Here is an 18,017-nt window from a genome sequence, read left to right as displayed (position 1 = left end):
GATTGCTCCATAGTCTGATCCTGAACTGAAACACGCTTTTTCTTTGTTACTTTTCTCAAATCTCTATTCCTTGCAAGTTATAATTACCTTCTCTCTTAGGATTTTTTTTTTTTCTTGGCAGATTTGTGTTTTTAAATGAGCTTTTTACATGGTTTTTTTAAAATGTTGTATTCTCCCAAAATATGACATTATCATATTTTTTTGCTGCATAAATATTGGTTTTGTATGTTCCCTGTGTCCACTTCCACTAATAATTCTCAATGCTCGTTTCTGTAAAAGAATAATGGGATTTGTGTTTGATTTACAGGCAGTGCCCCACACTTTAATATCATAAGTCAGATACAGAACAATCAGTGAGTTATACACTATATATACAGTGTATTTACCTTGTGGAAAACAGCAACAACAATTGAGGATATTTTAACTTTAGTGTAATCTATATATTAGTTCCATGATAACTTATCTATCATAACACCCAAAAACTTAATCTTTGTTGTTCTTTGTATTTTAATTCCTTCAATAAATAAAGAAGCCTTAATATCTGTTGTTTTTGGACCTTAAAAAATATATCACAAATTTAGTTTTACCAATAGTTAAGGACAATTTTAATATCAAACTGTTTCTTAATCTTCCTAATTTTGTTCTCTAAAACTTTTAAAACATTTTTTATGTTCTCCGGAGTAAAATAAGGTAGTATCATCTGCAAATAATATTCACGTTAGTAAATATGACACTGACATTCTTACGAATAAGAGTATCAGCAGTGTTGGGTTGCTAATGGCTGTGATCACACCCTGTCTTTCTGCAGGTCCTGTACTTCCACACCTCTCTGCTGTTTCCCAGTACTATAATGGTAGTGGAACTGGTGTTGTTGTCACCCAGGCCAGATGACTCCCATCAGGCATTGGGGCAAGGCTTCACCATCCTGGAGCTTTTCACCAGCAGGCCTGAGGGTCCCATTCCTGCAGGTGACAGAAGGTGATAATTATATATGTTTAATTATTCCAGCCCTAGAAGAATGAGTCCAATCACAGGGAGATGTAGTGAAATAGGTTACTGAATGTATTGTTGCGTTAGCGGGAGGTTAGTGTGTTCATTATATACGTCATAGCAGCATATGCACCAACGTTTGGAATGTTGAGTTAGTTTGAAGTCGTACGGAACTTTGTTTTTCGCAATATCAACATTTTTAAAGATTTTTTTTACATAATTTTTTTATTAAATTGAAGTAAAAATATAGATATACATATATTATCTATACCATAAAAAATAGAGCTTTTTTTTGCACTCCAAACAGCACGTAACTGTTTTTATTTCCTGGTATACCCATAATACTGATGCAGACTACAACAGGAGAACCTGAAGAGAAAACATTGCAATGTGGCCGTTCATTTTAGTTTCAAGAAAAAACAAAACAACAAAAAGTTAACACTGGATGGAAAACAAAAGCTCAGTTCTGTGCAATGCCACATATATTCTGACTAATTTGCATGTTCTAAGTTTAGTACTAAGTACTAAATTTACACAAAAACACATTTGATTTAGAAAATGTACAAAAAATTCAACACATTACGTTAGAACTCAGTGATGGAAATAATAAACACTATTTAGTTGTTTAAGCTCATTTGTTGTTTTCATTAATTCATTCAGATACCAAAATGTATCATTTAAACTGAAAAACATAGCTTCTCATGTCAGATATTGTTACGCAATTCATTTAGATTAATGAATTACAAAGATATTTTTAAAAATCGAGTCCCATCTCTAATAAAGATGATATCTTTAAAATGAATGAGTTGTTTCTCACCAAAATCAAATTAAAAATGTAATTCTAAAACATGAAAATGTACACATTATGCTTTATGCAGTGTATTTTACTGATTTATAACCATGCAATTTACCACTTAAAATAATAATAACAATCAGTTACTTTTTAGGACCCAGACTTTCTATATAACTGCTGACTAACCTGCTCTAAAGAAAATGTAAAAGATAATAACTGTAGTTTAGGTATAAAAAAAGAATAGGTTAGAGGGGTATGACTGATGCATTTTGAGAATTCAAATTTAAAAAAACACCCCACATTCTCCTATTTTTGTGCAAAACCTTTGACTGGTTGGTATCACTTTTTCCTCAGACTGAACCTCAATCATGGATCACCACGAGTCCTGCTCCATCCCTCACTGAAGGACACGCTTGAATGTAAGGGCAGCTTTTCTTTTTGTTTTGTTTTTAAATCCAGTGTTGGTGAGGTTTCTGAATAAATCCACCCTGAGAGCTATAAGCCAAATTTTAGCCTTTTTTATGTATTGTTTATTTTGTGTGTAGCACAAGCTTCCAAAGCAATTATGTAGCAAAAAAGGCAGAAATATTCCTATTTCAACAATTTTTTTACTTCATGTGAAAAGTAATGACAAGTAGCAAAACACACAATGAAAAAAATTATCTATGAGGATTGATGAATCCATCAGTAAGCCATATTGTCCTCCTCAGTTACAGTGTGATTTCTTTGTTAGCTGTAATTTTTCTGATTATGTGCTGGAAAACGAAAAAAAAAAAAAATGAACACAAGCTACCGATACAAAGCTCTTTTCACCTGCAAAGATCTACAATTTGCAAATACAAAAGGCTTTTTAAATTGCTTGAGTAATTACTTCATTAAAAATGTAGTGGAAATAAATTAATTGCAAATCATTGTAATACAATAGGGGTTTACTTGTGTAAATGTGCTGGAAAACATTAGGTACAGTGGGCTTGCAGGTAAATAGAAAATTAACAAGAAGATTTGCAAGAATAATTATATTATTTTTATTATTATTATTATTATTATTATTTATTAATTTTAATACAAATCATAAGCTACTGTGTCGGTTTTACAATTGGGGGTGAAGCGGCAAACAAAATGTGATTCCTATCATGTTAATGTTTCATTTATTAAGACAACTGTTCCTCAGGAAATCCACGTTGATCCCCTGACATGTTTCGACTGTCAACAGTCAGTCTTCATCAGAGGTGTCTGCTGATCGCTTTGATGTTTCCTTTGAAGCTTCCTTGACTTCCGTGCAACAGAGGAACAGTTGTCTGAATAAATGAAACCAAAACATAATATTCAAAAGGAAGACAAAGAGAATCTTGCTGGAAATATTATGCGGAAGTCAAGGAAACATCAAAGCGATCCGCAGACGCCTCTGACTGAGACTGGCAGTTGACAGTCAGGAGATTGAAGTGGATTTCCTGAGGAACAGTTGTCTGAAACCTTAACACAATATTCAAAAAGAAAACAAAAATAATCTTGCTAAAATTATTGTGCAGAAGTCAAGGAAACTTCAAAGGAAACATCAAAGCTATCCATTTTTTTCCAAATAAATGAAACCATAACATAATATTCAAAAGGATGACAAAGAAAATCTTGCTGTAATTAAATTGTGATTCCACATCACTGTCAGGCAAAACATGTGATTTTCTTTCCCTCGAATCATGGCAGTCGACCAACTGGAACAAGCTACTGCTCTATTTTTAAAGCTTTAATGCCTTGATTGCTTTCGGTGGCATTCTGCTTGTTTGGCATGCTTTGTAAGTGCTTTTCTAGATAAGAACTTTTTTCTATTTATAATTGTGTTTTTGTGAAAAAGAAGGATTTTTTTTTTTTTTAAATAGAGGAAAAGCGTATCGACAAAATGTTGTGTACAGTGTGTACTTTATGACTCTGTGCGTTTGTCACCTTGCTCCTGATTGGTTCACATACTGTACGTTCTGCTTGGCATAAAACCAAGACTATGAATTACAAAATGCTTTTGTGCCTCACAGTATAAATAACAGTGCACCCTGTGAGAGCCAGAGTTCTTGTCTTGGCTATCATGTCACATGAATATCAGAAAAGTTGCTCTCAAACGTGTTTTTATACTCTCTGAATTATTAACCGAAGAGCTGTTGTTTAGTAGCGCACAGCCCTTCTGCTTTAAGAATCATGTTGATGCCACTCTTGCTGTTTTGTTTTTATGATCCAAACTCATTAAATGTTTTTAATCTCCTAAAGTTTTAGCCACAGTGACAGGGACACAGTGAGTCCTTGTGTCGGCAGCAAATTAAATTCAAAACCAATGGAGGGGAAAGAAATATTCACAGGTTGGTTGGGCTGAAAGTATGTAGAATAATAAAGTATTTTATTATTTTGGTAATTTTGCTTTTAGTTCAAGATCATTTTAAATGATTAACACTTTCGCCGGAGGCTGAGCTACTATTTATTATTCAATTCATTACAGATTGCACATTATATTAATTATTCTGTTTTATAAAACGCTGTTTTTCAGCAGAGGACAGGCTGATGAAAACATATCTGGTTTAAATGGAGAACTGAGTTTGACATAAACACAGAAGTAGCAGCCATAATTTTACTGTGTATATTGGATGTTTGCGCATATATTCGTTTGTGATACATACTGTATTGTTTCAGGTTGAATTTGTTCTCCCTAACAGTTGTACAGAATGCAAAACCCCATGAGCCAAATCTGCAATACTGCCCAAAAAATGTGTTTCTCTGTCGTAGATCTATAGACCACACAAGCTTGTATAGTACAAAATGCAAATCTGTTTGGTTGATTACAGGATTGAGTGCAGGATTTAGGAATAAGCACTGCATTGTATATATATATATATATATATATATATATATATATATATATATATATATATATATATATATATAGTAGTAGTTGCCAACCTGCATTTCTGTGTTCGCTTGCCCAACCAGGCTCTCTGCCATTGGCTGTATAACACACACACACACACACACACACACACACACACACACACACACACACACACACACACACACACACACACACACACACACACACACACACACACACACACGCACACTGGATTAGGGTAACTATAACGTACATGGTAAAGAGAAAGAAAGGAAAGGATTCACCTCGTGGAAGAATTATTTACATCGTAAAAATATTTGTTTTCGTAAAATCTCATTGGAACCAATTTTTTAAAATCTTTTTCTAATGAACACTTTTGCATTTTCGGCACAAATAAAAAGAGTCCTTGCGCCTTACTCAATTTCAACCCATCAAAATTGCATTGAAAGGCACAATGTTAATTGAAAAATGTCTTCAGAACAATCCATGCAAACTGAAAGGAAAAGAAGCAACTGTTTAACACAAGAAAGAAATGACGGTGACAAAGCAGCACTCAATTATTCTTCAGAGCTGGAGTCAAGGTCAAGAGGCATGTAATGACTGTGTGATACATTTTGTACTGCTGTTCTGGGCCTGAATTTCCAGCATAGTTTTGCAGATGTGATGTCAAATGACGCTGATGCACATTATCAATGGCTTGGAGAAGCATCCACTCTGCTGGAATTAAAGAAGAAGGAGATGGCCTGGAGACTGAAAGAACACAAGCGTGTTGGACCAAACTACTGTTTGGTTACACGGAGGCATGCGCGGAGGTCTTGCAGTCACCTGTTACGTGAACGGCGAGTAAATAAATAACCACGTCACAGTTGGAGTTTGGATTGAGCCGCATTTTATCGTCTCACCCTGAACTCGACAGGCATTCACAGATTTATATCTGACCCGAAGCCAACCGTAAAAATCTATTTTTTTCCTCATACAAATGACATATTTACATTTTTTTAGTGGTTAAAAACAGAGACCCAAACAGAGACCCAGTGGATCTATTTACATGATTCATGTGTCAAAGCTAAGGATAATCCATTGTGTTTTATGCAGAAAAAGGATCGTATCAAAGGTGGATGATTCAAAGTTGTCGTTCTCTGCTCCATGGTCCTGCTGCTGAAGCTGCTCTCACTGCTACTGCTACTGCGGTATTGATGAAAGTGATGTAATGTTTTTGCAAAGTTGTACAATTAATCAGGAGTAACATTTTCTAAATTAACTCCATTAGTTAATTAGTTGGTATTGGTAATTGTGTATCCAACATCTAACTAATCTAATCTACCACTTGTGTTTTCAATATCTAACCATTGTGTCAAGTCTGGACAAACTTTCATTACTGCAAAATCATAACTAATAGGGATTACTGATTCAGTCATTTTTACAAGTTCTAATCAAAGGTAAACTCCAATAAACTCCTCAAATATAAAGTAAAATAATCAGCAGATTCAGCATTGGGTGGTTTTGGTCACATTTTCTGTCTTTTCCTCAAACCATTACATTAGTTTTTCTCATGCAGAGCAATTTTTTGTTTATTCTCGTCCTCGTCCTTGGTTTCACATCTCTTGCCAAGCTGCAGCTCAGATGACTCGGATATCTTCCTGCTGCCGTAAGGAGATTTAGTTTTGCACAGCATCTGACTGAAACTGAAGCATAATGAGTTACAAGAAAAAAGATGATGAAGTTTGTGACACCTGGGCACCATCTGTGTCATGAAGTTGTTTGATTTTAGATTTTTGGCAGTCCATCTTCTTCTACCTTTCAAAGGCTTCAGTGAAAGCTGCTTTTTCCCAGAAAGAACTTTTGTAGAAGTGAGTTGAATCTTTACTGCCATCTCAGAACTTTTCTCAAAACATTTTCTTTCTTTTCTTTTTTTCAGATAGAAAATATATATATATATATATATACACGCTTGATCATCTTTATTCCCTTTGAGTGACTGCACTGCAGTGATAATAAATTAATCGGTATCAATAGCAGAAATGATTGTTCTTTACCATATTTCTATTTTACTTTGTTGTTAGTGGCATATTCTTAAAGAGCCCATGTTAAGCTAAAAGGACTTTTCTGTACTTTAAACATGATAAAGTGTTATTAGGGCTTCATACACATGCTCAAAGTGTTTTTTTCATTGATTCCCTCAATCGTTAATTAGAGGGTGATTTGCTCCTTTCTTACTGCAAGTTGAGCACAAACACATCGCGACAATTTGATGACGCGTTCCCACTTTGATGATGAATTTGACGCGGCACTGAGCTGGAGAAGCCGCGCCTCCAGGAAGCTCTCTGCCGTGATTGACATGTAAACAGACATGCCCACGAATGTGAGCATTTCAGCGCCCTTCGAACAGTGCTATGTATGTATTTTCTACAGTCTATGTATGTACCGGTGAACGCCCCGCCCCCACGCTCTGTCTCGTGTTTATAAAGCAGCATGAGCTCGGCTACGGAGTGGGTGGGAGGAGGGCGGGCTGTCCTCTGGCCCTACATCACCATGCGGGGAGGAGGAAGTCAGTGTCTTGTCTATAGACATGCCCACTCATGAATATGCATAAGTAGGCCACAAATCAGCCTGTTTGTGTAGAGTTGCTCAGAAAGTGATTTTTCAGAGGCTAAAACTCTGGAAAACAGGCGAGTTTGGGAAAATAAACCTCAAATATTATGTTTTTGGGTTTCTTAGAACAAATGGAGATGGTGAAAAATAGCATGATATGGGACATTTAAACTTAAAGGGTTTTCTGCACATTAGGGGTTTTCCTGCTGCTCTCGTAATGCATCTTTAGACAGCGGAGTCACTTTTTATTTAAAGAAGACAGAAGACAAAAGAAAAGAAGGGGTCAAAATATTTTAGCTTGTTGAATTTTCATGCATTGGTGACAAAGGGATGCCCCTCCCCCCCTTTATTCTATGGTTCAGAAAAAGTTGTGCAGTGGGGTATTCCATAAAGCAGGTTATGTTCAAACTCTGAGTATGTTCAGGCTCAAATGAGGGTAACTCCGAGTATCCCATTCCTAAACGCGAGGTATGTTCTTCTGTGAGTATGTTACCATGGCAACATTGTTCGTGAACTAAACCTGCTCGCTGGCAGGTTTTATCAAAGAAACCCTGGGTTTCTACCTGGCTCCGCCCACCTTAACACCATTTCTTAACACTTTAATAAGCCTTAACACTTTTCTCTGAAACATGTTAGTAACATCACACACCACAGACATGTTCACATCATTACTAATGTTGTGTTGCTTTACTTTTTTTAATTTCTTTTTGTACAAAAGGTAGTTTTCTATATAACATTGTGGATACAGATCATTTAGTGAAAGTCACTGAGAGGTTGATCTACTGACGTCTGTAGTAAAGTTCTCTGAATACAAACCTGTGGATAATATAAAGGAGGAGATGATCATTTAAATGAATCCACTTTTAAGGCTCGTTTGTTGTTTTATATTGTTATACAGTTAAATCTGTAGATCATGCATCTTTGACATCTATGACATTTTTTAGGTAATTGTCTCTGTCTTTGTGTTGTATGTAGGAAAAATACAATTATTAAAAAAAAATAAATAATGAAAACAATCACATAAATAACAAAAGGTAAGGGTTGTATATACAGTATTGCTGAAAGGGTTGGTAATTATGTGATTACTAATTGATATATAATTACATTTATGATGTATTTACAATTGTTGCTGTAATTCAGATGACTGACTTTGTAAATGTAATTGGGAAATTAAGAACTGTCAATTACAATTCAATGAAACAAAAAACTTTCACTTATGGAGTTGATAACCATTTGGAAACAAATTGAGATTAAGTCGTATACTGACAGAAAAAAGACTCAGACGCCCACACAAATCATATTAATACCAATATTTTCATTTACTAGGATGCCTAACGAGGTAACCAAGGGATTAAAAGAAGTAATTAGATGATAGATGATCATTTTTAGTGTATTTTACAGCTCATTTAACTGACCCGTTATCATTGGAGATGCTAACACAGGAAGGTTGCATTTTATGGGCTTAGTAGTTGTGATTAATTGTTTTTTGAACTTTAGTAATTGAGAACGTAATTGTAATTGACTTACCGAAGAAGAATGATAATTGTAATTTTTATTCAATTACCCATGTTCAATTCCAATTCAATTACGATTACAGTGGCCAGCATTTTTTACAATTACAATTAAATTACAATTATTTTTATCCTCAAAAAGTCAATTACAATTACATTTTCAATTACTAAACTTCAATTACGATTAATCACAATTACTGAGCCTGAAATAAATAACCTAATGAAAGTTAACCTTCCTCTTGTGTTAGCTTTCTGTTAGCATCTCTAATGATAACGGGTCATAAATCAACTGTAAAATAAACTAAAAACAAATATCTATCATCTCATTTATTTACTATCTATTGGTTACCATGTTAGGCTTCCTAATCAATGAAAATATTGGTTTTAATATGTTTGGTGTGGGCATCAGAGCCTTTTTTTGTGTCAGTCTACCCCTCAATTTAATTTTTTTAAATGGTAAAATGTGGGAAAGCTTGATATGAAACATATTTTAATAATTGTTTTCTACATTTGTGTAGAACTGTGACCTGGTTCCCCAGTTTTGTGTTAAATTATAATCGGCAATTTTTATAGAATTTTCATGGCAATTACAATTACAAAGTTAATCACCTAAACTCAATTACAGTTTAATTATGATTACGACAGCAACAGATTTTAAAAATTACAACTATAATTACACCATAACTGTTATGAATTATCATTTACGCAATTAAAATTATAATTGACCCCAACTCTGACATTCACACATTTGTCGGTGAACCTATTTGTGTTTTTACTGTTTGTGCGAGGAGTCAGAAAGAATACATTTGGATGTATAGTTATCATTCCACGTTGTGTTTCACAGTAATTTCAAACCATAACGTACCTCATCACCTAAACGCTCCTACATGTCATTGTCTGTTACCGTTTGAATTCCCCACCTTTGAAATAAAAGCCTGGTGCCATCTTGTTGAAAATGGTGGCGCTCTCTGTATTGATTGTCTGTGATATCATTGCCGGTACGATCATTAACCCTGTCACGCTGAAATATGGCGAAACCGTTGAAGCTTGACGGAAGTGTGTGTACGCAGCACATCAAAGCCCACTCCGCTCACCTTCCCAATGGTGTGTGTGGTTTGTGTTGATGGCTGCTTGAAGGATGACAAAGTCCACCTCATTGCTCACACCTCTGGGCCGCAGCGCAGTTCGCCTCTATCCCAACGTCAATGCTTGTCAGTTTGGTTTCAGACCTGGAAAATGATGCTTACAGTGTAATGGAACATTGCACCTCAATCACCAACAGCCAGATGGAATATTGATAAATTGAAGTGTCTATGAATGGCACATCACGTGGTCAGGTGACTCCCTGCCTCCAGGAAAACATTACTCTCCGACGCACTTAAAATATGGATTTAATTTGCATGGTTGGATTTACTGTAGTTTAATGAATACATGAAATATATATTGAGGTCATTTATGTGTCACCTTGTATCTGTGAGAAGTTTTCACTAAATACATTTTGCTGTGTGTGTGTTTTTTTTTTTTTGTAGATAGCAGAGTGTTGAAGATCATTGACGGTGCACACCTGGAGTGTGAGCTAAAAAACCATCCTGCACTGGTTCCCATGATTCATCTGCTTCCAGAGAACGTTCTCATTTGTGGAGATGAAATCATTCCAGGACTTGCAGCTTCTCCATCAGGTATTTTAACATGACTGAAAAAAAGTGTCAAAACTATGGAACAGCAACAATGTGTCTGCTTGTAAATGTAAACAATTCATAATGCATGTAATGAAACTGTAGAACAAACCACTTTTTGTTGATTGAGTTCACCTTTTTGAACGTCGTTTGTATAATATATAAGTATGGCTGGGTGTGATTTTAAAAACCACAGAAATTACTTAAAATCATGAATGTGGTTAAGCATGAAATATGGTGAAAAGAGGTTAAAAGTGACAGTAATGGGTCAGCATATGTGACATTAGGTTGAAAAGGGTTTATAAGTGCCGAGAATGTTTTAAGTCAAATGACTCGGTTCTACCGAGTAAGAAAAGGTCTCAGAGAGGCTCTAGACATCCACTCATAGAATATCTGTCATATTACAGCCCAATTCAACGAGCATTAACGGAGTAGTCATTCCAAAAATTGGGCGCCCTCGTGGCACATACAGAGTAATGGACCCCATTCATATATTGGTATGTGCCAATGATTGGGTACCACCAACTGTCCCAATATTTGACTCACAAATAATTGAGAAAACAAGTTTAATGGCAATGACCGAAAAAAAGGGGGGTCAAATTGTGCGAGGCATAATCGTAATCTACGTTGAATTACCTTTGAAACGATATATCACATGACTATGTTCCCATAAATTTGGAAATGACCGAAAATGGGGAGTGGGCCCCCGGGCCCCATTTCAAAAAAAGGGCTCAAAGCCTCTCATAATATTCATTCATAGAGTATTCATACCAAACTGCATTCCGATCAAACGAGAACTAACGGAAGAGTAGTCATTTGAAAAATGGGGCTCCCTGGCGCCCTCGTGACCCGTACGGGGTAATAGGCCGCATTCAGATATTGGTATGTGCCAATGATTCGGTACCACCAACCATCGTAATATTTGACTCACAAATAAATGAGAAATCTACTGTTTTTTTCTTCTTTTGGGGCGCCAAATCAAAAATCGCGCTCAGTGTCTATGCGTACACATCCATAGATTATACCTACCACATTTTAGCCTGATCCGTTCACGAATAACAGAGGAGTAGTGATTTTAACTATTGTACACAACAACAACAAGAAGAACAAAGTGATGGCGTTTTGAGTCCGGTAATCCGGCCTAAGAAAAAGTCATGTATCGGTTCAAATATGGCAAGTTTGGTGTAGTTGCAGAAAAATGGTAAAACTATGCAAAAATGGGCTCTAACTGGCCGATATAACACGCACTATTAATTAGTTCATCGTTCTATCCATAAATAGGTGGTGGTGTGTGTCTTTCTGGCAACACATTTTTCCCCACAAAATACACTATTGTGACAGAATAATTGAGAAGAAAAGGTGGTGTTATGGATTATAAAGTTTTAATACTGTTTACATTGTGTAGTTTTAGTCCAAGTTGAACGAGGATTCGAACCTACAACATGTCATTCTTTCTTTCGACTTGGTGGAAACTTATGATCAAAAATCCTGCGTGTGTGCGTGCGTATGTGACATACTTTTGTTGACATTTTTGTGCATTTTGCTCTTCTGAAGAAGTAAGTTGAAAAGCCGTTCTTTCCTTTTATTTTTTTTAAAGTTAAGATATATCCACATATTTTTTGATCAATAAATACATAGTTAAATGAAAGTTTATATCTTAACCTTTTCAACAGCTTTCAACTTTACTTTCGTATCCAAAGCAATACATATTGATATCATATTTATTTCTGGTTTCTTCAAAATATGTCATGTTGTGTTTTTTACGTCCTGACGACTTTTATTTTGAAGCCTGAGGTCGTGTCATTTAACAGCTTTTGGTTTGACAAATTAGTCCGTTTGGTCTTATAAATGACAGGATTTTTCCTGATGCCTGATACCTCACTCTGAGACCTGAGGATGTCCTAAAATGTACACCATACATAAGGAAAGACAGTTTTTGAATTGTTGACATAAGTTTTTCATCAACATACATACACACTAGATAACACACTGTAACTGCTGTGAATTGATGCTACAGCTTTATCCTCAGACAAATTAATTTGATTTGTACATTATCTTCAGCACAGGTATCATATTACATCACACACATAACTACATCTCACTTCTTCTCACACACGGGACAATCTTCAGCATCTGCTGACAGTTTTTCTAGTTCACTTACCGTATAGCAGGACTCCAGCACAAAAAAAAGTAACTTTGTGAGCGAGAATGTGGAGTGTGAGTGCAGAGCTTTAATCATTGGCAGTCAGTGGTGGTGGTGGTGGGGGGGTGCTCAGCCTAATCCTGTTCATGTTCTGGGGCTGTGAGCAGCACTAACCTAAGCTGCTTTTTAAGACCACAGCTACCAGCTTGATATTCTGAACAGTCCAGTCCATGTGTTTCATAGACAAGAGCTGCAGTTACAAACCTGATGGCTGCAATACTCCTGTAGTCAGCTTTCACACCGGTACAGTCTCAAATCCGTGTATCATTATCATTATTTGATATTTTTTTCCAAATCCAAAATGAAAAAACAGAAAGCGCCTTTTTTTTCAAATTCAAGCTCTTTTGCTTCGGGAGAGAAAACTAAAAACGGAAAAAAAAACAATTACCGATTTGCCAAAGTACGTGACCCGAAAGTGATGCGTTACACATTCCGAGATATCTTTAGCTCTGCAACACTTGGGAGTCTCTAAATCCTCCGAAATGGACCGTGAGGAGGTTCTGTGCCCAACACCAGCTAAAGAGAAAAGCACACGTTTCAGATGCACAGTTGGAAGCAGCGATCTTATCATGCCGAACTTCCGTTAGCATAGCCGTTAGCTTCGGATGAGTGTACACTTCCGGGTCAAAAACTAATGAACGAATGATACACAGATTGTCTCAGACTCAGGCGAAATGGGCAGAGAACAACTGATGATTTTACCACCTTCATTTGACTTGGTTTGTGTTCACAAGGCACTGTTTGAAAACAACAGAAAACAACACTCAGTTACAGAGCTGCTTCTTGTTGATGCAATAAAACTCAGATTGGAGACTGTTGATTGGATTTTCAGCAGTAAGAAGCAAAAAGAAGAGCAGGGTAAAGTTGAAGCATCACAGCCCATTATCTCTTAACTTAGCTGCATCGTCTGCTCTAAACATGCTAACACCTGCTAAATCTGCTGAGTTTCTTCTAACATCCACACGTTTGCCCCTGTACTTCTGTCTGCATATGGGCCTTTTTTCCTGTTTTACAACTGTTGCCTGAATAAATTAAACCATAACATGTTATTTCAAAAAATAAAACAAAATGAACTTGCTGGAATAATTCATATTCTTAGTTAATAATTGACCGATCTTTATGAAATTTAACTCAATTATGATGGGGAGAATTTCTCAAATACCCCAATGATTTCTATCAGATCTAGATTGTGCATTTCATTGCGATTTCTGAAAAAATGGGGATGCCCATACATTTTCGCTGTATCGTTATCAAAGTGTGAAAGATGATGGTACCATGATTAGAATCCCTGATCCAGGTAACTGCCAAATTGCAAAAAATTGCAAAGAAAATACTTTGCGTTTGGTGGAAGTTTGCCCTTTCTTAGTGCTCTCGTTTTAAATGCTAATAAAATATGTTAGTGTACGCCAGGGAGGAGAGCGATTAGGATTTCACCGTACCTAATAAATGATTGATATCAATCTTCCAGCTGCAGCTAGAATCAATGTGCTGAGCTGTTCAGCTGCTTTCATTCAGACTGCGTTGAGTCCTGAGATATATCAGGACATCTCAAGCTCTTTTAATGTGACAAATCTTCCCGTGGCTGAGCAGAACAACTGCTGAGCTTCTGCAAATCCATCTAGCTTGGAGGAATCACATGTTACTTACTACCTGTGGCACAACGGACACATGTTATTATGAGAATGGATTTTTATATTTTACTAAATATTTCTGTAAATTATATTTTACTGACAGCATCGTTGGCTCTAGGAATGTAACGATTAATCGTAAAGCAGTTAAAAATCGACTCATAGGTATCACGATTCACATCGATACTGTGAAAATTGAATCGCAGTACTTTTTTAAACAGCAGAGGGCGCTATCCAGAAGTGTTGGCGGCGGGCGGAATCTGCAAATACTTTTTTCTGGCCACCTTCTACTTTTAAACATGTTCATAAATGATTCCTTACCCCTTTAGCACCGAAAAAATATCTGCAATATTACGTGAATATCTGTAAAAGTCACGTTTTTCTCTTAGCTCTGTCTGCTAGCGCATAGCATCTCTTCTTCACTGCAAGATATCTACATGGCAACTGACCACTGGGTTACCAGCACCCTCTGCTGGTCCAAACAAATATCTGATGTAAATACAATGCAATGACTGTTTTTTTTTTTTTTTTTTAAAGTCCAATTGTTAAAGCACAAAATACATTTCCATTTGCACTTTTAAAAGGAGCTATTATGCAGTTTTGCATTTTTTACGATAGAACCAGAAAGAATTTAAATTAATAGGCTTCTTCATTCGTATTATTCCTTTATTTATTTCATTCAAGATTTATTTTTAGTTAAATTGCATTGTTTTGAATAGTTTATCAAGGGATTCTTTTGACAATGAAAAATATTAGGAAACAGTATCGTTTTTTATAGTTTTTTTTTCTCAAAAAAATAAAGGAATATTTTTCAGTTATCATTTTTCTACAATCCCATTTTGTCAAATAAATCGTGAGAAAATCGTATCGTGAACCCTGTATTGTGAATCGAATCATATCGGGAGTTAAGTGAATCGTTACATCCCTAGTTGGCTCACCCACTGAGGGAATGCTAGAGTTGTCAAACACATACACTACACAATAGACACATTGCTAATTGTTTGCCACACAAATCTCATTAACATATAATGTTGAGATATGAATTGCTTACTGCTAATTGTAAAATTTTTTAGCATTGTTGTTTTAACTCTGTGATTGTTATAGACTTAATTTAAAACCTTTTTTTTTTTTCCCTTACTTGTTCTATTTTATTTATTGGTTTTGGTTTTGGTTTGGGCTGAACTTAAAATATGGCTCATGTAATACAAAGTATTTTGTATAATAGTCCAGCAGCTGGCTCCAAATGTTATGCTTGTTTTTCCAGCTGGATGGATTAGTTTGGTGTCAGTTCTGATGTCTGTGGTCTGTATTCTATTTCAGCAAACACACCTGATTGTTTTTATTTGTGTCCACCCTGTGTTGGTTCTGTCACCAGGCACCAATGCTCTGCTGAAGCCTCAGCTGCTGAAGATGCTGCCCTTCACCCTAAGCAGACTGACCATCTCCCTGCAGCCGTCCCTAGAGAGCTTTGAGAGCCAGCTGCTGCAGCTGATCAATGCTGACTGCCACAACACAGTAAGGCCAAGCCTCCATTATACACATACATAGCCTCCATAGCCTCCATACTCATAGTTATGCACCTGACACGTGAGGGTGAGAGTCATATTTTGAACCCCACTATTGTAGAAGGGCGTTTGAAATCCCTGTGCAGCTAAAAATAGATGTTCCACTAAGGATATTGTAGATGCTGACATTAGTTACTATCCCCCGCCATCAAAGTGTGAAGGGGGATATAGGTTTGAGCTCCGGACTCTCCGTTCGTCCGAGTTAAAGGGGACAGTTTTTCTCAGAAACTGTTTAACCCTCTGGGGCCTAAGGCGTTTTTGCTGTTTTTTCACTGTTTGATTTTACCAATTTAATCCATAAACCTTACTTGTTTGGTATCTATTTTTTTCAGGACAACCTCCCAAATGTGACTGTGAAGTATTTTCTTTAATATAGCATACTGTAATAACACAGTGGATATAAAACCACTATAAAAACTCAAATTTGAGTGGGAAAAAAGTTATCTTTTCTCACAAACCGTTTGATGTGATAATATTTTCTTATCTATACATCTAAGTTCTTAGATTTAGGACATTTAGGAAAAGGGTGAGAGTGATAACATTCTTGTTCTAGATATTATTATTATATTATATGTTGTTTTTCTTTTAATGAGAACAAGTATATACTTCTTTCTAGAGGTGTAACAATTCATTTTAGCAACAATTCGATTTGAGAAGATTTCAAACAAAACATCAACAACAACAGCATAAAACACACAACAATGTGCAAATGACAAATTAAGTCCCAGTCCCTTCACTTTTTCTTTTTTTTTTTTTTGAGTTTGTGACCCATTTTTATGTAATTTGTGGAATAATTTGAAGAAAAAAAATAGTCTTTTAACATTTTTAAAATGTGAGCCCTGCTTATATTGTGGAGTTTTTTTGAAATTGTGTATTAATTTGGAGATATCTACAACTGAAATAGTTGGTAAATTACACAAAGATGAATGATTTCTGACTTTTTTGCTTTCTGCTACGGGCCAAATTGGATGCTCTGAAGAGCCGGATTTGGCCCCTGGGCCTTGAGTTTGACACGTTATGTAATGGATGAATTGTTACAGTCTTTAACTTTTTTCCAATTAACACAGAAAAATTGTGTGAAATCTTGATAACATTCCATCCTTTCAAAGAAACCATTCCCTACTCTTCAAAACAAGGATGGCCACGATGGCCTTGACACACCTCTGCTAAGATGATTTCCTCCTGCCGGATGCTTTTCCTTTATCTCACTTTCCCTTTTTAGTGTGCAAGCTAAAGCTGTGTTACAGCTGCCAATGCAATTTAATGCACGCCACTTCCCGAGCTAAATAGAGCTTATCTCTTCACTTCCTTCTCTTTTCTCATCTATTGAGATCCAGATGGTTAACTGTTCATGACAGGTGCAACTTTGGACCGGCAATCGCATGTCCAACGGGTCCTATCTGTTCTCCCTAGCTTAAGTGAGAGAGATCTTTAATATGGATGAGAATTGATCTGACCGCACTGTCACTTCTTCCTATCTCACTGTTCTTTGATACTGCTTCATTGAATCGGTGCCATTAAAACACAGCCGAGAGTGTTTTACGTTGATTAAGTAAGAACGATTACAGACTTTAGGGCTACACGGCACATTTATGTTAAGTGTGCGCATGCTAGAATAAGTCCTAATGTTAAGCCAGAAAGTTGTCTACTATGTGTAACTGTTTATGGCATAAAAGCTGGCGTTCTGTGAATGTGAACAGCAGAAGAAGGTGCGGTTGGACGTGAATAAGTGGTGCTACTCTTTTGTTAGTGTGATACCATTTTTGATGTTCTGAGAATTGGAGAAACAAATCAATACAGCTCCTTTACTACAGAACAGAACCTGCACAATTAGCTGTGGAAAATAAAGATTTTTACTGATTACGCTTTTGTCTAAACTAGCAGTTTTTAATTCACAATCTGAAAATTGATTAAACTAAAACAGTTTAATCAATTTTCAGATAATGAAATAACATAGAAAATTATTGACTGTATCTTCTAAATACCGAAAAACATGGGCTCTAAAGGAAAATGTGGGATATACACCCTCTTCAAAATAACATTTTCTTTAAAAACATACTTTAGTGGTATTTCAGGAATCAAGTTGGGGGAAGACAAAAAAAATCAGAATGGAAGTCTACATTACATTCACTATTCTTGTTTTCAAACACTTATGGGAGACCTTTTATTTCCTTCTATTCATCTGCCCAAGAA

At 36.0% G+C, this 18,017-nt stretch overlaps 1 protein-coding gene across 3 annotated transcripts in view; it reads left to right on the top strand.

Moving 5' to 3' along the window:
- The window catches only part of nphp4 (nephronophthisis 4), a 222,765-nt gene that overhangs the window by 41,183 nt on the left and 163,565 nt on the right, over positions 1–18,017 (top strand). For all 3 annotated transcript variants that reach the window (XM_028453910.1, XM_028453909.1, XM_028453908.1), the window contains exons 3-6: positions 809–978; positions 2,138–2,202; positions 10,282–10,431; positions 15,635–15,774. In XM_028453910.1, the coding sequence (XP_028309711.1) occupies positions 809–978; positions 2,138–2,202; positions 10,282–10,431; positions 15,635–15,774 (525 nt within the window). The remainder of the gene's footprint in view (positions 1–808; positions 979–2,137; positions 2,203–10,281; positions 10,432–15,634; positions 15,775–18,017) is intronic.

This window comes from Gouania willdenowi, chromosome 7, assembly GCF_900634775.1.
Source record: "Gouania willdenowi chromosome 7, fGouWil2.1, whole genome shotgun sequence".
NCBI lineage: Eukaryota > Metazoa > Chordata > Actinopteri > Blenniiformes > Gobiesocidae > Gouania > Gouania willdenowi.
Note: the sequence above shows the minus strand (reverse complement) of the source record. Positions and strands in the feature narration are given on the sequence as shown.